The following is a 25,378-nucleotide window of genomic DNA, read 5'->3' as shown; positions in this document are numbered from 1 at the left end:
CCACCCCTACAAAATTGGTACTGTGCTCCAGAGCCCCCTAAATAGATTTAGAAGCACGTAGCTATTATGACGGTAGCGATTGTGTTACAAAGCTCCTGCTTCAATGTACTCCTCGGTGCAAGCAGTTTAAAGGTACTACAAACAGCAGAAGTGGTGAAAGGTAAAAGTAGGATTGTTTATGTGCTTTGGAAATTCTCTTGCATTATGAAGCCAGACCTTTTTAATTTCATTTAAGTAAATGTGTTAAAGGTAAGCAGGAAAAAAAGAGTAAGCATGGTGTCAGGAACAGACTAAATTCTCCTTTTCACTTGTGGGAAGCATTGTGAATCCTTTTTTTGTGTCTCATGAGCATAGGGATTCACCCATTTGTGATTTGGGCATCAGAAGGAGTGATGGAGCTATGGAAAGGGGACTTAGGGATCACTCGATTCTTTATGAAGTGCCTTCCCCTTGGGAAAATGAAGGCATTTTCATTTCTGATTTTCTTTCCCATTCCAGCCGAAGTGCTAAACATTGCAATAGCAAGGTCCTGGACAGCATCTTCACTCAACCTGTGTTGTTACTGCTGGATCCTTCATTGGACTGAGAGCTAGCTCCCAGTGGGAGCCTGTACACATTTAGTAGAGCAAAATGGTGCAAACTCCTGGGGGAGGGATGGGGAAGAGATGTACTGGCTTTTTGGTGGTGATAATAGGAGGCTTGTTTATCCCTTGAGATGGTGAATGGGTTTGAATCACCATAATAAAGTGCTCCAGGGTTGTTTCACAATCTGTGGTTGCTCTCTCACTGCATATGAAAATAGGCATTATTGTTGTTTCCATGTGCTTACAGTTTCTCAGGAGTCTGGGACTGCATTTGTCATCTCCTGTACTGTTTTCTTCCCATCCTTTTTTTTTTTTTTTTTCTTCTGAAGCTTGTAAAATACCATGAAAATGTAAGAAGAACTAAAACAGATTACATTTCTTCAGGCCTTCTGCAGTGGCCTCTGTCAACTTCTTTGCCATTCAACACATGACACAAAACCCTTCGCAGGGTGCTCAAGATGTGGAATGGAGACTCTGGGTCTGGAGGAGAGAGGAGCTCTCAGCGTAGGCTGGCTGCAGAGCTGAGGGGTTATCTAATGAAATGCCTTCTTAATGAGGGAGCCTGAAATCAGAAGTACTTTGAATCCATACAGAATCTTCACTTACTGGTTTAATTAGCGAGGAAACCAAGGTAGCTGTGTCATCCCTTTCTGTTGTCATCGTTAAAGCAGTATAGGCCGTTGTTACCACCTAGGAGGTTGATTCTGTTACATGCTACTAGTTACAGGGACGTGCACAGCGTATTTAAAAATAAAACCACCCATAACCTACTTAAGTTGCAAAATACTAATATAAATTGTTATGTTCCATACACGTAACCAAAAGAATTACTGTGCACTGTGTGCCCAAAAGGCACAATTGTTTCTGTGCACTCGCTAATGGCTCTGGAAGGACAGATAAGGCTGTTCTTTTCCAAATATTTTTAGATGCATGTGCCAAAGTCTAATATGAAGAAAGAAGTGACTAATATTTTAGCTACTCACACATTAGTCACTTGCCTTCGAGTTTCCTCTCCCCTCTTGCTGTAATTTGGGAAGGGGTTGGTGTGTAAAAGGCAGAAGTAGCTCGGCCAGAAACCAGCGGGCTAGCGGGATCACCGGAAGGCCAGTGTCTGCATGGAGTCAGTGTTACACAAAATTATTTCTGCCCCACACTCACATTCCTGTTCTTGCTGCCACGGCTCACCCAGCTCTCGATATAGGGGCTCAGACGGCAGGAGAGGCTTTCTCAGAGACCTGGCTGTGTACGTGGACTGAGGGTGCATGCCAAAATTGCACTGCCACTCATCTAGGCTTATGTGCTAGCCACGCCAAGGTGGCTTGGGCACACTAGCGTGTGGTTTTTGTTCTGCTAACCTCTGAGCAAAGGTCCTGTTTGTGGCCGGGGTGCTGTGGGAGCTCTGACACGGCAGGATATGGAGACGAGGATGAGAGGTGCTATTTAAGCTGCATAATTCCCTAAATTTTTGTAGTCTAGGACCAGACATGCTACATTCATATCAATTTTTTTTTTAATTATTAAAAAGGTAATTTGTTTGAAATTTGAATAAAATATAACCATATTCTCAAATAAAGAAAATGTTATAGTAATCAAATATTCATGTGGGTATCTTACTCAGTCTTAAGAAAACTATTTTCACAATTTTTTCAAACACTTGATCTTTCTAAACATGTGGCCTGTTTACTTAACTAAGATTCATTAGTATGAAGAAAACTAATTTGCCTGTCTTTGAGACAATATAGAAAGAATCCATGATTCACCTACGAGGCATACCGCTGGCATTTCTGGAAATAATTCAAGAGGAGGAGGAGGCCTACCTGAACAAGCCTACCATTAGCTGCAAAGGTCTCAGAAGTGCTGTAGCTGAGTAGATGTGTCAAAGCTGTGATGAGTTAATAGTGAAGAACATCAGTACTAAAGCAGATTTTCTTTTGGTTGACCTTTTGAATTAGTTGCTATTTCTTTGGCTGTTATTTTTAAATGAGCCTTCCTTGAAAATATGATGCTGGTATCTTATTTCACTCTGTCTCATTCCACCTTCACCCAGACTTAGTTTTAGCTTCCCTTGCCTTTGTTTTTTTCTTTTTTTTTTTTCTTTTTTTTTTTTTTTTTTTTCCCCCTTCAGATGGCTAAATGCTGTCAGGATGGTGAACCAGCAGTAATGAAATGTCTCCTGTCATGCCTCAGAGATTATTCCAAGTACAGCAGTAGAGGGGGAAGAAACTGGAGATAATGACCTGGAATACATCTTAAGATCAGCCTTAAAAGGGCACCTTGGGCCATAACCTGAGTACCTTCCGTGCTTATATCAGAAGGGTTCGGGGAAGTCCATGTGGCTGAGTTACAGGTGATTGTGCACGTGAGGTTCCTCTTCTGCCCACGCTACAACTTCTTCCTCTCTCTGTAGATAATGAACTGTATGGCTGGTTCTCTACACCGTGGTGTTTGCAGCCTGCAGAGCTAAAACTCCGTTAGTAACCATGGCAGCTAACAATGATCCCTGGTGTCTGGCAGCCTTTCATGAATTCAGCACATTTTTTAAGCTGTGGGATTGGGTTCCCGGGTCTGTGTTAGCAGTTTGATTGTCCTCGCAGCTCCGTTCCTGGTGCAGTGGGACAGCTTAGCACGCATTTCCTAGAGGATTGTGGAAATTTCTTTCTGTGGGGAGCCTGAACATTCATCCCTAGTAATGAAAGATTAAAACAAAACAAAGCAACAACAACAAAGAAAACACCACCTCAAAACTGCTGAGTGGACAAGGCCTAAGCCAAAACTTGTTGCATGGCTTGGTTATGGATACCTTGAAGACCAGCAGAAGAGCATTGGGGTACATTGCTTCCTCCATATTACTGGTGTGTTACGGAGTATCCTATTGCACAGACATCGTTACGTTTGAGCCTATTAATCCATCGTGGAAAAGAGAAGGGCAGGGCTTTGCATTTGAAGAGCTTTTCCATGATGGACTCAGAAATTACTCTTCAGCTTTTGAAAAGAAGTTTAAGAATGTATGTGCTGGTTAATGGCTCACATTTAATCTGTTGTGTTGCTTAAGCAGCTGGAGAAAGCAACAGCTATTAAAGCTAAATGCAGAATCTGTGGTTAAAAATATGTATTTTTTTTTCTCATGCCAATCAAAAATCCTTTCTAAATCCCTTATATGTTTAATAGAGAGAATCAGATCCCTTCCGTGTAGCACTGAGATCTTAGTTCCAACCTGAGCCATTCTATGATTCTGATTTTCCATTTCCAGTATCCCATTTCCAGTGCTCAGCTTTAAAGGATAGTTGACTAAGGATGGGCAGTAGGCTTTTCTGGATTAACCTGCCGCTGGGGTGTCTTGGACCTGGTGCTTAGGGACATGGTTTAGTGGGTGACATTGGTAGTAGGGTGATGGTTGGACCAGATGATCTTGAAGATCTTTTCCAACCCTTATGATTCTATGAAATTGGGTAAAATTCCCTTTAAATATTTGTTGTTGTTTAATATATGACAGTGTGTAACCTGTTCCTTCTGGGCTTGATGATTCAAATACTGAAGAAATATTTTGAATATCTCAGTGCCGATCTTGCTATTTGTTAGAAGTTATAATTGTGTTGGATGAGTAGATACATGTTGTCTCTTGTTGTTGTGATCTAGTCTCGATGACTCCTTGCTTGGTCTCTTGCAGTCAAGAAAAATCTCTGAATTTTTAAGGAAATAAACTCCAAGTTCCTTTTCTTATTCAGATTATCCATTTTCTTTGTTAAATTTAATTATTAAAATTTAATTAAAATAAATTGAATATCACTTATAATTTAAATTGACCAAGAGGAGGAGGATTTGTTGACCACTGGATTGCATCTGGTTTATTATCTTGAGGGAATATAGGACAGAGCAGCAACCATTCCTATAATATTGATGCAATCCACATGGTTTAGAAGGACAGCATAGCATCACATCTACTCTTTGATTACATCAGGGGAATCACTGAGTTGATGTTGTCCACAACAATGTTATGTTAGCAATGTAAGCATGTGAAGTGCCTCCATTTGGATAATGATTTATTTTCCTGAGCTAGAAGGAAAAAGATAGATATTACAGCTTACAAGTACTATTTTACAAGTCTGTGGAAGAGAGCTATGTTCCTGATATTGAAGGAGAAAAGTGCTACAAAAAGAAACAAATTACATTAGTGATACTGTTTTGAAGGATGAGAATATGTTACTATTAGTTTTCCTAAGGCAATTTAACTGTTCATTAATAGTTAAAGTCACTCACTTAGTCACAAATAGACTAAGTGTGCAATGAATTAGATGCTATTAGAGAAAAGTACAGATAAAAGGAAAAAAAGATTGCCTGTTGAAAACAGTTTTCAAAAAGTGACTTTACAGAGTTGGTAATACTGAGGAGATCTTTGATACTACTTGGCCACCTTAAAAGTAAATTACACGTGCTATACTGCTTAACTCCCTGTACCTTTGTTTTCACAGGTAATCACTTGCAGAAATTACCTATACATCAGATTGAGGACAATCTTTATGTTATCCTAGGAAAAAGCTGCTGTGAAGATCCCTCTCCTGCAGAGTAAAATACTGTGCTGTAAGGAAGTTGAGTTTTCCTGTATTTACAACTCAGACTCCTCATGTAGAAAGCTACAGAGGCTAATTACTTTTCACAAGAAAATGTTGGTGCTAATTTTGATTTGCTGCTGTCCTTAATGAGTAGGGACTTGGTGTCTCAGCAAAGCAACTGACCAGAGGTAGAGATGGAGCACTTCAAGATTTTGCCCCTAGTAAGATTTTTATCTTTCATTTATTTTATAAAAATCTGCAAATTCACTCCCATCTCTCCCCAGGCTCTTAAGTTTATCAAACTATTGTAGGTGACACAATTAGTCTGCGTCTGCCTGCTGCCTTTGATTGTTGGATTGCGTTGCACTTGGATTGTCTGACTTCTGGCAATGTTAGAACATGTTTTGTGTTCAGCAGCCTGGTGTGTGGACGGACTCGATTTTCAAGGAAGAGAAGGAAGGAGCCTCCCTTTCCTCAGACAGGTCTTTGACTGGAACTGATGCTCAGCTTGCTGGATTAGTAGTCCTCTGCTCAAAGCATCCAGTTCCCTTTTCATTATTTCTTTTCCCCGCTTTCCCTCCTCTGAGGTGTTGGTTATTACAGAAATAGTAAGTTTCGGTGACAAACTCTTCTCCTTTTTTTTTCTGAAGCAGCACATGTAATTAAGTGAAACTTGTTAGCAGGACCATTTTCAACACGCCTATTATTGTGAGACTTGTTTTTCTTTCCCTTTCATCAGCACAGCCTCTTATTCTTAAAATGCATGCTTAGTGGCTGGAAAGGGGCTGTTTTAAGGGTGTTTATAGCACTCTCCAGCAATCTAAGGAAATTCCACAAGGCTGCTTTGCAACCTGTCCCCGTCAGCAGCCTTTCTGGAAGCTTCCCTCCGTAGCTACTCCAGCTATGACTCTACAAAATTGTTCCTCAACTCACTAGGGAAAAAAGTGAGCAGGACGCATTGGGTACAAGGTGGATACTGACTTGCTCAGTTATTACACTGCTGGAGGGCTTTTTCCTAGTCTGCTAGGCTTGGCTCTCGGACATTTCCATTAGGTGTTGGATCTAATTCAGTATATGCATTCACTTCCTTTTATAAATGAACAGGATTGTTGCTGATTTTTCTACCAGGTAGGCTCTGTAATGGTAGAAGGCAGAGGGCTATTATTGATGACAGAATACATTTATATCTAAGGGTTCTTCACCTGCTTTGTACATTGCTAAGTTTTTTTTTCTTTTTCTGCTTATGGATTTCCATTCTTACCCTCTGTCCCACCCTAGTTTTGAAGATTCCTCTACTTTTTTGTGTCTTAGCCAAAACTTTGCAAACTTTGGTGGCTGTCCATTTAGCCTAGGAGAGCTGATCTGACTCTTCTAGCACTAAAAGGAGAGTTGCTGTTGAAGAGCACAGTGGGTCTTTCTTCTGCCACAAAACAAAACAAACCAAACAAACAAAAACATGGGATGGATAGAAAATGAAGTTTGATTACTTACAGGCTTTGGAGCTGGATTGAATCTATCTGACCTCTTAATTTCAAGCTGTTCATAATAAAAATTCTCATTAGAAGTGATCATCAGCTTGATGTGGGTATATTGCGAATAAAATCTTTATTTTCAAAACTGCATCTCAATGTTTGAGGCTTTTTGTTGACAGCCTGTACAAAATAACATAAATAAGTTTTAGTGCTTGCCTTCCCGAGATTCAACATCTCAACAGAGTATACATCCAGCATAAAAGGTTATAAAGATAAGGACTTGATGGTCTTATGCAGATAAAGGTGACATCACTGCAACAGGCAACATTCACATCTGGCTGTGGCCAGACAGATGTGCTCTTGTTTTTTGTTTTGTAGTTTTCTCTAACGTTTCTCTGATGTAGTGCAAGTCTGGGCTTACTTCCTTCAAATAATAATAATTATTCATTAATGAAAAATATAAATAAATAAAAACACACAGGTCTAATGTACTCTTCTGCTGAAAGTTCTTACAAATATATGTTTGTTTTTTTTTTTTTCATATTTAGAATTACAGAATGAGAATAACTGGGTAGTTTTTCTCACTACTGTTAAACCCTGCTTGTACCTTTGTGGCCTGCCCTGTGCACAGAAGACTACTTGTTGTGGTTTAACCCTGGTCGGCAGCTCAGCCCCACACAGCTCACCCCCTTCAGAGGGACAGGGTAGAGAATCAGAAAGGTAAAAGTGCGCGGACTTATGTCATAGGTTGAGGTAAAGGTGGTTTAATAGGTGAAGAAAAAGCTGCATGTGCAAGCAAAGCAATGCAAACCATTCATTCATTCACTGCTCCCCATCAGCAGGCCACTTCCAGGACAGCAGGGCTCATCAAGTGAAAGCCTCCCTCCCTCCCTTTTATCTCCTTTCCCCCAGTTTTATTGCTGAGCACAGTGCCGTGTGGTATGGGATATCCCTTTGGCAAGCCTGAGCCAGCTGTCCAGGCTGTGTCCTGGCTGGAATTGAGGTGATGATGCTGTTGATGTCAGCGTTGCTACTTCTTTTGGCTGTATCACACAACCATGAAGTTGAGTTCAACGTGTTAAAACTTAAATAACCACTTCCATATTTCATAGCACTGAAACAGGATAGCTGTTTCAAGAAGAAAATCTGGGCAACTTCCATGAGTTTCCAGAGTTTCATGACTCGGCTGCACGTCCCAGCTATGTCTTAAAATCCATTTGGAGAGATTTTTACAGGTCACTTTTAGATTATGGTCATTTTCAATGTATCCAGCAGACACCCATCCAGGCAGTGAATGATGAGTAGGAATGAAAGAATCAAACAGTTCTTTGTTTGAAAAATTCAATTAAGGCATCTACTTAATTGGGAAACATTAGGTTTATGAAATAAGGCTTCCAAAATGAAATGGAGTATAAATTAGTGTTAACTGACTACTGTCTTACATTCTCAAAAAGATTTTACATATAGTATTGCAATTTATATATTTTTACTATTAATAATGGTTATATTTTACAACAGTTTTGTTTTTCACTTATGGAAAATCATTTTTGAAGAGACTGTTCACTGTAGAACAGTAAAGTCTGGAAAATATTTTGGATCAAAACAGTCTCCTGGGCATCTTTTCTTTTGGAGATTATCTCATGTTGTTGAAACAGGGAAAGAAGTTTTTATTTTAATATTGAAACATTTAAAAGTCTTATTTTTTATTATTTTAAAAGTTAAATAGTTAAAGAAACTATTTAGAAGTTGAATGAGGGATAAAACGTCTTAGGAAAGATTGGATGTAGAATTTAGCTGTACTCTCCAGGGGGTACTTTAAAAATTGCTGATGTTTAGAAATGTACTGTGGAGATTGATTCTAACCAGTTAACCAGGTAACAAAGAAACTCTGTTCTCAGTTAATTCACTTAACATTAATGCTTATGAGATGTGTATATATAAAAATACACACACACACACATATATGTATATTTAAAAGTGTGTGTCTATTAAGAAGGCAAGGCAAATATAGTTATGATCATCCTTGTGATTTAACGTTATTTCCTCTCTTATTTTGAGTTAGATATTTTGAAGAGCCGGTAAAGTATTTGACCAAAGATTCCTACTGAAACCAGGTTTAGTAATCTTCTCAAATAAGTATCCTAAAAACTGTAATTTGTGGCCAACTGCCACAAATTTTCAGTGAATGAAAATAAATGTCCAAAGACAAGGATACACCTAGGATTTTGTGAAAAAAGGCGTAGTATGCTTTTCTGCTTTTTCTTGTATGCTTCAAAAGCCTGGGTAAATATTTTGGGGTGCCACCGATCTACCAGGAAACCTGAGTACCTATATCAAGACAGTCATATTTTCTGGCCTTAGGGACATCTTTGTGTAGAAAATGACTTTTAAATTCTGAAGAGGAAGAACTTCAGGGATAAACTAAGACAAATAAGTAGATACATAAGAGTTTCCTGAGAGCTGAGTGTGTCTATCTTGTAAATTGATTTAAATAAAAAGTGGAAGTGTGAGAGGGTTATTCACATTGTTGAAAACTGAACTGCTTTATTTTTCATCACTGATTGTACTGAAGACAGTGCTATGAGGTACACGAGGTCCTAGGAGAACAAAATACCACGCCATATGAAAGAGAAAGTAGAAAAGCTGAAATACAGTTTTTGCTTGCCTGTGTCTTCACCCTTCATTATCCAAACAGCAAATTATTGAGACTTCCAGTTAAATCATCAACGTTGCTCATGTTAAGGTGTGCTAGGTTCTGTTTAGGGGTTTGTGTAACCGTGTAAGTAAATGGAGAAGAATCAATTCCTTTCCATATGTATGTGTATTTAATAAATATTTAAAAATTCAGGGAACGTGGAATTTACCGGTACTTGGTCATACAGCCCATATTATATTCAAGCTTCTTCTTTGCATTTTTATGGCTTTTTCCAGTTACTACACATACTTGAATGGGTCTGGCCACAGTGAATGCAAGATAAAGCTTATGTAGCTGGGGAAGTGAGTACTTTATTTATATATAAAATATAAACATATTAATGATAAACATGATTTTTAAGGATTTACTAGGCTCTAAGATTATAACTTTAGAAGCACGCTGTAGCTGGTAGGATTGCAGGCCTTAGAAGGCCAGCTGGTACTCACCAGACATGTTTGATCCTACAAATTACTTCCCTTTCCCCGCTGTGGGTGGAGGCCCCTTCCCGCACTTCAGCTCTTCACAGAGCTCACGTGCAGGGACTCTTGTCACTGCTCACGCCCTGTGCAGTACTCCAAGGGAAAAAAAAGAATTGCAGAGCACACAAACTCTTCCCTCACACTTTGTAATCTGTGCCAAATTCAATTTTGTGATAATGTAGGTGGTAGATACTAAAATCTGTGTTGAAACTGCCTGGGTCTGAAAATACTGTAAGTGTTTACCAACTCAGTGAGGTGGTCACTGGCTGTGCAGAACTTGTACGGCAGGGGGACAGAAGACATGAATAGTGACCAGCAGCAAAATGTCGGGTCAGCCAACTCTCTTTAAAGGAGTGAAGGCTGAAGTACTGCCGTAGCTGTGTATGAACTTCATCTCGTTAATGCCTACTGGCTACAACAGTTTGACATTAATGGGTACTGGCTACAGTAGCCTAGTTTTCATCGATAGCGGGTGTACACAAGCTACTGTCCCTAAGCATCTACTGAATACTGCCTGCCTTCCACTTGTGTGCTTGCCACCACTTACAGTTTAGTGGATGTCACCTTTGTATCTGAGCACTTGGATGTTTTACGTACAGTGCAGACATGTCCGAAGTCTTCCGTGTAGCCTGTCCGTGTCCCCAGCTCTGTGTGGGGCTTCCTCTCAGCTGCAGACCCTCATACATGATGGTTGGTCACTGCTTGCCTGCTCTGCATTCATGCTCTTTGGTAGAATATCCACAACAGGGATGTTCTGGGCTTCTTCCCAGTCTTATGTTGGGATTAAAAGGGATCACTTCTGCTTTCATGCTTTTCAGGATTGCGTGACGTATTCATACATGTTTCATTTTCTGACCTCTATCTCTCTGTACCACAACTCCCATCAGTTCTGGAAGTGTCCATCACAGGGCTTATCCGGAGTGGTTAATGGCCTTTCTGAAGTAGTCTGTGTTAGCTGGTTTGAGATTAAAAGCATACTGCTAATAAAGCAGAGCACACATTTTTTTTTTTTTCTTTCTTTCATCTTTTTTTTCTTTCTTTACCTTTATCCCACTGATGTTTTTCAGGGCCCTCTTCAACTAATGAGATACTTTTCTCTTTAGTTTCCCGTATAAAAGCAATCAGAATCATACAACTCAAAGTTATGAGTGATACACTTCATATGAATTGTAATTTGAAGTGGCTATTAAAGCATGTGTATCATAAGTATTTCTCCTTCCTGCCTTAACTTTATCACCTTTGATATCCATTTTGAATTTTAGTTCTGATCAACTTGCTTAATTTTTTTTCTAATTAGACAAGTTTTTAATAGACCATCAAAATTAAGTTGAATATGTATGTACATCTCAAATGCTTGGATGTTCATTAAATTTTAATACAGCTTATGGAGGGTATTTATATCCAAATATGTGATACGTGCCAGTTATCTCCAGATACTGGGGAAAGTGAGGGAGTTGGTTTCATGTGATGCAATAGCTAGATCTTTAAGTGCCAGGGATTCAGTATTTTCATTAGTCTTTACTGGGTGCAGTTGGGTGAATTTTGCTATTTCTTGTCAACAGCCAAACACTTCTTCCTCATAAATTATTACTCAACATGACTAGGTTCTTTCCTAGGTTGTTTCCTCACTTGAAATGTTTAAAAATTCTTACTGCATTAAAGGGCCTGCTGAAATCAGTAGGACTACCTGGGCTCAATGTATGCTTCTGAACTGGAGTAAACATTTAAAGATGGGCACCCGATGAAACCAAAGGAAAAAAAATGAATTTCTGCCCTGAAATGTGAAGTTATTATTGTAAAGAAACAAAACAAAAAACAGACTACCTGAACTTGGAGCTGTTTGCAATGAAGGAATTTAAATCCAAGTACTTATGGGATATCCTTTATTTTCTAGAGAGGCTGTCAAAATAGCCAGGAGATGGAGTCCCATGTGTTTTGCCTTTTTAATAAGAGATACAGTTTGAGGTCTTATCCCTGCAAAGATTTGCTAGAGAATCCTCTTGTGGATTGCCTGGAAGAAAACTGCTCAGCTTTGCCTGAAAGTTCTTTGTCACAAATGGAAGGATACTCTCTTCTGCTAAACGAGATTCCTTCCTATTTTTTCACGAGATGTTTGGTATTGTATTTATTATTCAATATTTTTTCCGAAGGCTTAATTTTCTCTGGTTTGTGCTTTCCATACACAAACATTTGTCTTTTACAGCAGGGAACTACTTTCAACATAGGTTGCTGTAGGGGAACAAAGCTAAGTCATGCCTCATCATTTCTCCTGTCTTGAGAATCTTACAAGTTGATATTTAGCAGAATTTCAATTCTGTGTATATGCAATTGAATACTGTTATAGAATAAGGAACAAGTACATAGCAATTTTGTAGTTCAGGTTACCCTAAAATCTTTAGTTGAAATGTAAGTGAACCCTCTTAAGTGTTCAGCGTCTTCCCTCAGCCCTACAGCACTCACAAACCAAGACTGTATCAGCTGTTCCACAATGAAGTGTTATTTTCTCGATAAGTTGGGCAGCAGAAAGCACACTTAAAAATAATTGCTAATGCTTAGATGAACAGATAGGTATTCCTTTAATATATATAGTATCTCCAACTTTCTCTCCTGATTCTTGGTTTAAAAGTAAAGAAGAAAATTTATGTGTGAAGTTCATACAAGAAAACGTACCTAAAGCCAGCATCCATATCAGATGGTGGGTGCTGAAATCTTCATGTTTCTGCTTGCTGACTTGTTTTGTGCCTTGTTCAGCTGTGCTCAGCTGGGTGAGCAGATTGAAAAGCATCATTCCTAGGCAGTCCTTATTGAAGGATTGCTATTATGTTTGGCCAAGCTGCACTGTTTCTTCATCCTAGCGGACTTCCATGCAGCTGCAGTCTGCTTGCTGTCTTTGACTCTCATCTTCAAGCTTTCCTTTCAGCAGAACTACATAGTTAGTGCTTTTCTCTCACCTGTCTTGTTTGTAGAGCTAGAGTTTTAAGAGCGGTGAGCCTCATGCTGGCATCACGTCACATTGCAAAGCTCCGTAAAATGGCTGTCACGGCTTGGAAGGAGACTTATCTGAACCAAGATCATACTTTCTCATGCTTCTTGTCTGTAAGCAGGAATCCTGCTGAGTGTGCTAGGCAGATACACATCAGTTTTTCTCATGTGGACTTGACCATAATATGTCCTCTACTCTTCTTTTTTCTTTAATTACAAGCCGCTGAGTTTGTGTGGCTCTGGTACCCATGACAATTTGTTAAAGTTTCCTGCTGGCTGAGTAAACATAGGTTGAGAAACTGCAAAGGTAAGTTTCAGTGTGATGCCTTACTTCAAAGGTAACATTCCAATCTCGTTTGCAAACGTGGAGTAATTAAGGGATTGTGTAATTTAAAGTGAGGATCATGATCACCAGGTCTTCTCCTCCCATCTGAGATTCTAGGCTGCACTTCTCCTACAAGTATTTGTATATCAAATGACGTATCAAACTTTATTTTCAGGCAGTTCTAGCACCGATCACACCTTTCCTAGTCTTGAGCAATGCTTTTTGCTGTTCTGGATCAGTGTTGAGTGTGGTTATTTCTACTGTTTGCATTCTTTTATACATCTTTTCTCTTGCATAAGACCAAAATGTAGAAGGTTGTTCTACTTGATTGGATGGACCCATCCGTGTCCTTTTTGCCTGCTTGTACCTTTTTCACAGCTGCAAAAGACCACAGAACAAGCAGAGGCCCTAAAGGGTCTACCATGAATAGCTTCATCCAGAGACCTCAAATCTATGAAGAGATAGCAGTCTGAAGTATAGAGCTACTTGACAGCCACTGTATTTTTCCACAACAGCCAGAAAACTTTTGAGACCTAATGTTTAAGATTTGGGTCAGTTTTCTCAGCTCTTAGGGCTCTGTTTAAAAGGATCATTTACTAAATACCGAGTCTTCGGGGTTAAGTCTACTACCTCTAAAGAGAAGCACGTGACCTACTTCTTGTAGGGGGATTTCTTTGGTTCTGGGGTATCTTTTAATGGGGATGATTAAAAATGTTACTCTTCTCAGTTTATTATTATTATTTTTTTAAAAGAACAGACCTCTTCAGTCTTTGCAGTAAATTCTTGCATACCAGACATACTGGAAAGAGAAGAGCCACTGGAGATCTGCACCATGCCGGAACTCAGGAGGCTGTACTAGACAAAAAGGAATTCACAAGATGTATGGCCCAATTCCAAACCCGCATGAATTAACCTGTACCTGCTGTAATCTTTGCAGGAAGCGAGGCCAGATTAAGAAGGAAAATAATTAAATAACAACTTTGGCATGACAGCTACAAGGGTGGTAAGATTTGAGGAACGTGGCTGTCAGAAGTGCTGAGGAACTGCCTCTGCCCTCAATTCCCTCTTGAAATTGTTGGTGCTTAGCACTTGGAGAAACTGGAACCATAATGCATTTTCTTGTGAAGCTCTGGCAGGTGTATGCCAGCAATATTTATGAAGAGACCTCTAGCCCTAAGCTGTCAGACTGCAGAAAGAAGAGTGTTAAATTCTAATCTCTGATTTACAAGTCTGGCAGCGCCTACTACTCACATGGTACGTGATTTGAATAATGATGTGTCTACTCCTGATCTCATTAACCCTGATTTAATCCAGGATCTTATTTCATTAATGCTTGCTAGCTTTCATACAACTGGTTACGCAAACAATCAAAACCCTAAAAATCCTGTAGCACTGTAACTATCTTTTCAGCTAATTATTACTGTGAGCCCCATGTTTTTCCCTTGAAAAAAGTTTCAACTTGTCTGAGACTATTCTAAAATACTGATGCATCTTCAGGAATCTAAATTTTAAGTTTTTATGTAGTGGGATTATACAGAACTCGCCCAGGCTGCGTGGGCTCAGTGGACTTCTCTGCAGAGCCTTTATAACTGTGCTGTAGAGGGCTGAGGAATCGTGTTGACCAAATAGAACAGACTGTATTTGAAGACAGGTCTGTCAAAGGACAATAGCAATCAGCGTGATTTGCCCAAACTGTTTTATGGCACAGTTCTTTATTCTGTAGCATAGAATTGTGTGATTAGAGACTGCTGCAGGAATTTTTGTGATTTGTCCTGGCTTGTTAGTTGGAGAGAAAAATGGCTATTTGGACCATCACCAGGCTGCCTTTTCATTTTTTATTTTTTTGATTTAAATAAAATTTTGAAATTTTGTGCAGCTGTATTCTGGTTTTATGTAGCACAATGACTCTTGTTCATTTTTTTTTCATCTGAAACATATCATTTGGAGAAGATAAATCTTTTGATATTAAAAAAAAATAATAATCTTCCACATGGTTTTAAACAGAGAATGCAAGGCACTGAATGAGTCAGTTAATGTTCTCATTAGAAAATCCTGCTGTTAGGGATCATCTGGTGTGTGATAGGGTTCTGCACAGAGGATTTGTGCTACTTTGCCTCTCCCTCTGAATCTGTCTGTGTCACAGAGATAGTTTATCTGGTTATCACATTACACGTTACAATTCGTGATAACGTCTACTATTGTGTGTTTCTAAGCATGCATGTTGTCTCTTTTTCTGCACTGGTTTATCTGCTTCAGATTGTATGGGGGGGAGAAGGGGGAGAAGGAACAGAGATACAACCCTAGAAATCCGTGGATTTGAGTAGTTTCTTGTGTACCTTTATCAGCTTTGCTTTACAAGGTGGTACGCACAGGGCTTTTTATGCTAGCAGCAGAAATATTGATACTCCAAGAAATATCCATTTATTGCCCTCTACACTGTAGTCTCTTAATACAAACCTTTTGGGTATGACCAGATAAGCACCTATAGTGCCTCTGCGGAGCGCTCAGATACAGCGAGCATGCGTCTGTTTTGAAGCATGAGCATGGATGTGTTTGTGTAGAGGCCGCTGGGCAGCTGAAACACAGGCAGAATGGGCTGTGTTGTTGCCAAACACAGCTGAAAGGCAGAAGATCCAAGCTGATGAAGGCCTGGCAGGCCTTCCACTGCCGTGAAGGTTATGGAAGCGAGAGAGGAAGAGGAGGCTGCCAGTTGGAGAGGCTGGTTGCCAAGCATCTTCCCCGTGGCAATTATTGCTGCAGCAGTGCTTTGTGCTCCGAACCCCACTGCTCTCATTGATTGCTAAGTATGTAAAGCAGAACAAATTATCTGCTCTGGATTAAAAGCTGGGGAGGAGCGTGTGCTGCAGAGTTCACTGGTAGGTGCTAGCAGATAGCTTAATAGCAGCACAAAACAAGGAGGACACTTCCAGTTCACCTGCAGGTTACAAAGCCTGCTGCAGCCATACAGTTTTTTCTGTGCCTAGTGATTCTCTGCAAGGTTTCAGAAATGCAAACCCCATATAAGCTCTGCAATTTGTCTACTTTAATTTTTAGAGCCTTTTGATCACCATCTCCCCAGTGCCTCACACGCGCCTGGCTGGATTTGGTGCCCCTTGCGTGGTGGCAGTTTCTGTTTTCCTCACCTCATTAATAAATTTACAACAACCTTCTGCTTTTGTACTTCCCACCTGCCTGGGGAACCTGCACGTAAAGAACCGCAAACTTACTTGCTCTCTTACAAAGTCTTCATTAAGGGTATTTTTTCACAGTGCTTACAAAATGCTGCTAAGTGTTTATGCACCTGGCCCGTGCAGATCAGTTCTGCTTCTCTACACTTCCTGCCATCTGCTGGTTCTCTTAACCAGCTGTACTTTTTCTTTCACCTGGGCTGTAGCATCTCAGAGATGGGCACTGTTGGTTTTCCTGCCACCATGGTGTGGGATCCAGAGATACCATTAGAGCGTGTGATAGAGAGAGTGGCTTGGAGCATCCAACACCCAGCATAGCATCCTTTTACTATTTACTTTTTTTTTTTTCTTTTTTTTTATTGTTCTAATTATCATTTTCAGCCTTGGTCTGTTAAGTGCATTAAGATGTAATGAATTGTGTGTCCTGGTGGTAGTGCAGCTAATTACTGCTGTAGCCAGGTACTTCTACGCAATGCAAACAGCAGTGAGCAGAGTGGAGTCTTTTTCACTCCTGACTTTCCGTGAGACAATTGGTGTTGTGTATTTGATACACATTTTTTTAAAAACGTGCATTCCCACTTTATTCCTTGCTGTTTTTTATAATCTTATTTATTTATTTATGTATTTATGTATGTATGTATTTATTTATTTATTTTGGTAACTTCTGGGGAAAAAAAAAAGAAGTGGTATATGAGCTGTCTGCCTTTGAAATGAAGAATGAAGACTGAGGCTAATAGCATGGAACAAGGAGATTATCCTGACATGAGTGAACACAGGAAAAGACCTCCTGTTCATATAAAAACAGAGCCGAAGGATTGCGTAAGGCTTAACAAGTCTGAGCGTTTTGTTTGTTTTATGATAAAATAATAAAACTCAGCTTTCTACAAGCACGAGGCTTCCTGCGTGTATAAGAGAGCATATCCTATCCAGAAGACCTTTTATTATCAGAAGGATGTATAGAAGATGTAAGAAAGCTGTTTCAGAAAAGGAGGAACGTGCCTTCTGTGGTGCAGTAGGCTTGCAGTTAGCGCAGGGTGCGCTGGGTGTAAGGGTTAAATCTGTTGTGTTGATGTTCCCTAGTTGATTTGTTTGCTGGCACTTGTTTGCACTAACCCCAAATGACTAATTTTTTACACGGATGTCTTCGTGTAACCCAAAATATTGTCCCAAATGTTTGAGGTACTGCCTCTACATTAAGTTTATAAACAAAGTTAGTGTTAAAAGTAATAATTTATTGCTGCAGAAACGATGCACGTGACAGATGGACTGTTGAAGCTTTTGCTTATGGCTCTGTAATGAATCACAATGAATTTATGATTACGCAGACTAGATTTGAGATGTGTATGATAAATAAATGAGCAGCGTAGCAATGGGAAGCTTTGGGAAGCCCTCAACAGGGCCATCCTTCCAGCTGAGAAACCCAGCCGGCACTGCGGGCCCACCTGAGCAGCCACACAAGCAGCTTGGTGGATTGGCTTCAGGAGTGTGTTTGCACCAGAAGAGAGCAAACTAAAAGGCTGCATATTTTTTTCTGTCACACAACAAGATAAAAAGGAGGGTGAGACACGTCAGAGCCTTCATGCTTCACGTGCTTCATTCTACATACTGCTACTGCTGGAGTGGAGAGGCCGCTCGGCATGTAAAACTCAACAAACAAACACCACTTTACTCTATCAAGCCTTAAATCAGATAGAAGTCATGTGAGTCTCAGAAATAGACTTGATTTTGAAGGCTAGATACAGAAACCAAAGAACTCATTGAGAGAGGCTTAGGAGGCTGTGGTTTAGAAATAACCCCAGAACTAGGCGGTACTAGCGCAAACCGGGAGGCTCAGGAACTGTAACCCTATTTTTTTTCAAAGGTTGTCACATGCCTCTCAGGCAGCTGGGAGAGCGTTTCCTATAAACTGGGGAAAAGCTGACAGCGAAAGAGGAGAGAGGATGTGGACTCCTGCTGTAGTGAAACATTGTTTATTATACAAGAGCATCGCTTTGGTCATGAGCTCAGATGATGTGTGCAATAGCAATGCCACATCTGTGCAGCTAGTGGAAGCTCGGGGCCACTGCTGAGGAAGCGTGCTCTGCAGGCTGTCCTTCCCTCTCTGCTTGCTGACATAGCTGGTGGTTAGTGTCTCCTATCACGACCAGCTGATGGAGGGATCCCAGGCTGGATCTGGGTGTTTCACTGCCCCACGCTCTGTCTGGATGTCTTGGAGTTGGTAATTGCCCTAGGAAGGAGAAGGAAAGACCTATGAATCTCAAGTGATACAGAAACTGGGAAAATTAAATATATTGTCTCTGACAATAAAGAAACTGACTTTGTCATTTTGCTAAGTATAAGGCTAGTGCCATAAAGACACACTGGGTTTTGGTGCCGCCACCATGTTTCTGATTGAAAATAATTTTCACACTGATGTTAGTTCAGTTGCTGAGAAGGTTCATACCAGCTACACTGCTTATTTCATCGTAGAACTACGAGTCTTGTAAAATAACGGAGTTGCAGTTATATCTAGGCACATTTATAATTATTCAGTACCTTTTAACTAGTTTTAGTGAAAATATCAGAAGGAAATGACTCCGGAGGACTGAACATTGCAACAGAATTCTGTTCTGAGGTTTCAGTATACATGGGTAATTGAATTCATATACTGTTTGAAGCTGCAGACATTGTTTGCAGGAAATCACGGTGGCAGTTGTCTCTTGAAGTGTAAAGTATGGTTTCTGAGAGAAGAGATTAAAGGGAATGCATGCTAAAAATCTGGCACTGCACACTGTATCTCCGAGGGGTCAAAGCGCTCCTGACATTTCCATTGTCATCTTTTGATAATTTGAATGTGTTGCATGGTTTTCCCCTGGGCTGCACATGATTCTGGGTTCTTAATCCTGCTCCCATATTTGGCTTCAAGCAATGTACAGGCTGTAAATTTTTGAATTGTGAAAGCCTCATTATTTCTCAGCTTTTAACTCTTTCAGTGTGAGTGTGTTTTGTTTTCAACAAATCCTGAGTGCTTTTGATTAAACCTCTCGTTTCCAAGATGCAAAAACTTTTTATATTTTTTTGCTCCTTTGCACATGGAAGCTGTAGGTAAATCATCTTGTAATCTGGTGGCGATTTTCTCGTAATTTTTCATGGCTCCCAAAAGCTATGAGGACTGAATGGCTGGATGAAACATTTCCTATCTGCTTCAGAACAGAACAGCATTTTTCTGCACTGGTAGTCATGGAAAAGGCTGCAGTAATTTCCTCAAATGTTTTCAGTTGAGTTTCCTGTAAAGGTCAGGAGTGTTAGAGTAAAAAAACCTTGAAACTTTCATGTAGTGAAAATGGCAGAAGTACTGGGTAGCAAATATTAACTGTAACTTTTGTGGCTGACCCAATTCAAGCATTTTCTATAAACTAGGGGAAACTTTTTGATAGATGAGCAGGAACGTCACCATGCAGGCACACCAGTAAATTAGACTTTTTCCTTGAGAGGTAACGAATGATGAAATCCTGAAACCAAAGCTAAATCTTACAAACAAGTCTAAAAATGGCAGATGGGTCAAGGACTTTTCTCTTTGTAAACCCTTAGCCCTTCTTTTTTTTTTCTCTCCCCAGCTTGACGAGGCATGAAGACTGTCATGTCAATGAGTAACAGTTTTTGAAAAGACTTAGAAAAAGATGAAAGTTCTTAGTGACTAGCTTTTCTAGGTTGAAATAGCCATTAAACAGAATACAGCTACCTTTCAATATGTTATATTTTGCTATATGGTGGAGATGAGGGGGAACGGGCTAAAGTTGCGCCAGGGGTGTTTTAGGTTGGATGTTAGGAAGAACTTCTTTACCGAGAGGGTTGTGAGGCATTGGAATGGGCTGCCCAGGGAAGTGGTGGAGTCACCATCCCTGGAGGTCTTTAAAAGACATTTAGATGTAGAGCTTAGGGATATGGTTTAGTGGGGACTGTTAGCGTTAGGTCAGAGGTTGGACTCGATGATCTTGAGGTCTCTTCCAACCTAGAAATTCTGTGATTCTGTGATCGGCATCTGTGCAGTATGGTTGAAGTCTAGTTAAGATAGTAATGAAAATTTCAAGATATTAAAAGGGTGTACAAAGTGTGAGGGCCTTCAGAGTGCCTCAGAATATGTTTCCATTCTTAGAATATCTTTGAAATTTCATCAATGAACTATCAAAGAATCAGCTGTCATCAATGAATATCCTTGAAATTTCGTCAGTGAACTTTGCAAGTTCATCAAGTCCAGTTTAATGTTTATTTTTAAAGTTCACGGTGACTTTCTTTTCAGAACTTCTCAGGTCAAGGATGCCCTCCTCCCCGAAAGAAGTGCTTATCATCTTGGAATCATTCTGAAACCCACACACACAGGAGGAGGAGACTGAGTTAAAGTTTGCGGCATCGGAGGATCTGGCTTAGATTTAGTGGTTGAAATGTGAGGTCACTGACTTCAGGGGTTGCCAAGGCATAGTCCCTTGAAAACGATCTGCTAATAACCTACAATTATCTTTGCACGGGCTAGGAAAAAACGTAGCATTTTGTCCTATGAAGGTTATACCGGGCACTGCCCCAAAATCAAGCATAAAAAGGTACCGAAGATGAGTTTAGAGATACTTTTGAAGCTGTTAGCCCTGTTTACAGGCAGGCTGTGTGAGAGCTGCTCACCTTGCAGAAACATCTCAGTAGCTGAGAAGTGGGTGAGATGTTCGCAGTGGGGTGAAGAGCACTCAAGGATCCCTCTGAGCCCCCTCCTCCTCCTGAGGCTCTGTCCTCTGTGTGGGGCTCTCTGTGGACATTTGCCTCGTGAACTTAGTTCTGGATGGGGCTGTCTCTGTCTCTGAGTCTGGTCCGACTGGTGTCACCACAGGGATTCCTAGCGAGGGTGCTCATGCTCTGTGGCTTGGAGGAGATGCTGTGGATGTCCTGCAAGATCTGTCCGGTCTCCCTTACCCTACTCAAGAACAGACTGGCCCATAGCGAGTGGCGGTTGTAGCTAATCAGGGTGTGGCTCTGTTTGCTGTAGTCAAAATACCACCAGAAACCAGCCCAAGAATCCTAGTCAGAACAGAACAGAGCTAGGACTAGAGCTGAGAAGAGGAGACGAAGAGAAGAGGAAGAGAAGAAAAGGGGAAGAGAAGCTGTTTCCCAGCCACTCAGGTCCCGGTCTGTGCCTGTGAGGTACTGAGGTACACTGAAGTCCTTGCTGGCAGGCAGCTAATTCGAGGTTGATTTTTTTTCCAGTATGTTAGTGCAGTATATAACATAGTAAAGTTTCTTTCCTATCCTGCTTCTCTCTTTGCGTACACAAGCTCCTTCAAGAAACAGCAATCCCTGAACTCATAACTGGGTTATCAGTTTCTGTACATCTTGTGTTAGCATTGTAAATTCGGCTGTTCCTGAACCACCCATGGCAGACAGGGAGGTTCCTAACTCCCACCTGTCCTAGGTGGAAGATTGGTTTCTACTTCTTCTTGTACATGGGATTTCTTCTTTAAAATAAATAATATGTGCAAACTGTAACCTGAAACCAGAATAAGAAATGTCATATACTGGGGAAAGTTCCCGTAAGCCACCTTTGATGCTTGTGTTTTTGGAAGCTCATTTGTCCATGCTTTCCTCCATGATAGACTTCTGCTCCACGTGTTTTAATCTACAATGAGTGGCTAATGTAAAGAGACCTCAGTAATTATTACAATTATTACTGATGGAACATCAAGCTTTTGGGGCTTTTATACTTGCATCATTTATCAAATATGCAAAGTAATCATGTTTCTTTTTGCTCCATTTGTCAAGCAGAAATACAGGCTTTGTTAAGACTTTATAACATTTTAGGGTAATAACCTCGTTTTTACAGCTTTTTTTACAGCAAGTAAGAGTGGGGATAGGTATCAATGGCTATGATAACTTCTGAATGTAACAGCACTAGAACCTTTTTCTCTGTCCTGAGGATAAGACGCATAGCTCAGCTTGTATGGCAAAATCCTCTGTCCTGCCCTTCCCTGCAGTCTCACCTCATGCGTGGGGCTGCCTGATTTGCTTATTTGCTGCTTATTTGCTCTCTTGTTTGCTGAGCCGTGCCCAGGCACTGCGTGGGAGAGGGCTGAGCGATGTGGACAAGGAGGCACACGAACAAAGAAATGGTATGGACCGTCATGGGCAGGGCCAGTGTCCTGGCTCTGTTTGGGCCACAGCTGACAAAAAAAAGTCCCAAAATCCTAAGTTCTTCAAGGATGAGCAGTGTCGATGAGAAGAAAGCACTGAGGCAGAAAGAACATTACAGAGACAGGGTTAAGGAGAGGATGCAATACCAGCAGTAATGTTTGCTGTGGGTTACAGCAGCGAGGCTGCTTAAGGTGTGTGGACTTTATTTGGCTTTGTTTGAGTGTTTTTAGGTCTTGTGCCGTAGACTAAACCCAAGAACTGAAAAAGTGGACAAGTGGCTTAAAGCTGGCATAAATTTTGTGTTGCAGCATGTGGGCTGAGCTTCTTTGATAAGGGTTTAGATAAGGGCTTCTTAGATAAAGGCTTCCCGTATTTCTAAATATGAGCGTGTTTCTGCTAAGGTTTTAGCTTAGTAAAGCTTCCTTGTTTTTTGCTTGATTTCTGTTTCATTATTTAGGTAATTTTCCACTTGTCCTTTACATTCCCTCCTGGATCTGTAATTTCATGCTGCTGGGGCTTATCCCATGTAATGTTATTGTGGGCACTAGCTATGAAAAATAGCCCTTCTCATGAGCACCAAAGGAAACACTGATGCCTAAACTAGTACCAGAAAGGTAGAAAAAGATGTAATCCTTAGCAGATTTGCGTGGCTGCAAGATTGCTGTATCTTCTGTATGAGTTTTGACTTAGTGTACACTCTGCATCTTATCTTTTTTCCATAAATACCAGATGAGAAAGGAAGTGTAGGCCTTCCCACCCTTCAGCCAAATACCAGTGTTTGGGAGTTGTCTTGTTGTATTCCTGTTTAGTATTTTTTTTCAGGAGCAAAATATTGCTTCCTCAAAACCTGTCAGCAGCAGTGAAGGCACTGGGGTCATTCATCCGCAGATTTCAGCACGCAGCACTGCTTTCTCTTACAGCAGACAGTTTTCTCAGTCACTTTTGAAGTGGCAAATAGGATTTCCAAAATAAAAAAGATCATGCTGTTGTTTCAAAATCTGTGAGTTGAGGCTTTAACATCATGCGGACAGAGAACGGAAAATATCACACTAATATCACACTAATGACACACAGGAAACAAATTCTGGCAACATGGGGTCTTCTGTAGGCTATGTGCTTGTGGTCCTGTTCACAAGAAAGTGCCTTTTGACTCTTAAATTCTATTTAAACTGTAGATTATGTTTTAATACACTGTGACTTTGTCACCTAGCTGCAAAATAGATTTAATGCTTCAATATGACAAGATTGGGGTTGACTTATATTATATTTTAATTTTTAAGGTTGCGGAAAAACCCTCTTGGAATAATGCATACGTTAGTCTAGACCACTTTTCAGAAAGTGATTTAGTTTTCTACTAAATGTTCCTGCACTGTGATGCAGAAGAGGGCAGCAAATGTGTGAGAGCTGAGTGATCTCTCGAGGCAGAAGCTTCTTTTTTACTGGGGGAAGAGTCTTCCAAAGCCAGCACCTGTCCCCAGCGCCCGCTCAGTGTAGAGGATCTCATCAGGATCGCAGGTGACACCAACAGGGGAGGGCCCAGCAGACATGCTCAAGAGGCAGGGCTGCTGTTTAGAGGGACCCAGTCAGGAAGTTTATGAAACCCAGCAAGGACAAGTGCCAGTTCCTGCCCCTGGGAATAGAGGAATCTCTGGCCGAAATACAGGCTGGGGCCTGATGGGTTTGGGAGCAGCTCTGTTGAAAAGGGCCCGTGGGTGGTAGACAGGAAGTGGACACGAGCCAGTCATAAAACACATCAAAAACAGCGTCCTGAGCTGCATAACAGGCACACAACCTTGACTTTACTTGGCACTTCTTAGTCTACATCCAAAATACAGCAGCCATTTTTGAGTCTGTCAGTACCTGAAAGGTATTGACAAACTGGAGCAAGTTCTGCGGCTGTGGGAGCCGGAGTGCATGGCCTGTGTGTGGGGAGATGCTGAGGGAGATGGGCTTGTTCAGCCTGGAGAAGAAGTGGCTTTAGGGGGACCTCCCAATACATAATGCAGGTTATCCAGAAGACAGAGCCAGGCATGTCTGGAGGTCCCTCCCTGCCCAGGTGGTTCAGACCTAGGGCAAAGCTTGGAGCCAAATTTTACCTTTTTTCCCCCTTAATCCTTGTTAGATGGTTATAGGCAAATGGCTTTGCCTCTTCAGTGTGTCAGTTCCCTGCCTGTTGGTTCGCTTTCATGAAACTTCACCCCACCATGTATTTTGTCTGTGTGCTGCTGAGGGAGGTGATCACCTTAAAAGGTATTCAGTTGCAAAATGTGTTAGTGTTAGCAACGGCTCTGACAGCAGCTCTATACGTTTCTGCCAATTATGGTAACATTTGTCATGTTTTCCTATTTAATATTTTTCTTCCTGCTATGGTGGTTGTTTCTGTGAGCTTCTTGACAGAGGGGAGGCAGACTTAGCAGCAGGAACAACACTGAACCAGGCAGGTGCTGCCCTGTGTGTCAAATGTACAGCTAACGGATGGATAACCCGATTTTCTTTTCACTAATTAGCTTTGGTAATCTTTACCAAAGAGGTTTGCAAAGCTGTCCTACAATTCTCATGCAGAAATAAGAGATTAACCCCTTTTAAAAAGAAAAAAAAAAAAAGTATTGGTTGGAAGAGTCACTGAAAATGGCTTTCATTTAGTGGCATTTCACCTTGTATACAAGTTTGGGGTAGCATTAGAATAATCAGGGGGTTATATATAGAAGTTTTAAGAAATCATGGAACCTTGAGATTTAGAATATTCTGTAACACTTTTTTTTTTTTTCTACTGTTTCTTCTTCTTCTTCTCCCTCTCCACTTGCCTTTTCTAATGCAGGAAATAAAGAAGGATATGAAGAAAGAAAATATTGCCAACAAACCACCAGAGAAGCCTATAAATGAAGTTTCCAATGGAAGCCCTTTACTGTTGTCTGAGACAATTATTAGAACCAACAAAAAAGGTAAAGTATAT

The 25,378-nt window shown here is 40.7% G+C and overlaps 1 protein-coding gene across 2 annotated transcripts in view; it reads left to right on the top strand.

Moving 5' to 3' along the window:
* The window catches only part of SH3KBP1 (SH3 domain containing kinase binding protein 1), a 219,892-nt gene that overhangs the window by 51,759 nt on the left and 142,755 nt on the right, over positions 1 to 25,378 (top strand). For both annotated transcript variants that reach the window (XM_084306299.1, XM_084306300.1), the window contains exon 3: positions 25,244 to 25,367. In XM_084306299.1, coding sequence (XP_084162425.1) covers positions 25,244 to 25,367 — 124 coding nt within the window. The remainder of the gene's footprint in view (positions 1 to 25,243; positions 25,368 to 25,378) is intronic.

The sequence above is a fragment of the Netta rufina genome, assembly GCF_964035555.1.
Source record: "Netta rufina genome assembly, chromosome: 1".
NCBI lineage: Eukaryota > Metazoa > Chordata > Aves > Anseriformes > Anatidae > Netta > Netta rufina.
Note: the sequence above shows the minus strand (reverse complement) of the source record. Positions and strands in the feature narration are given on the sequence as shown.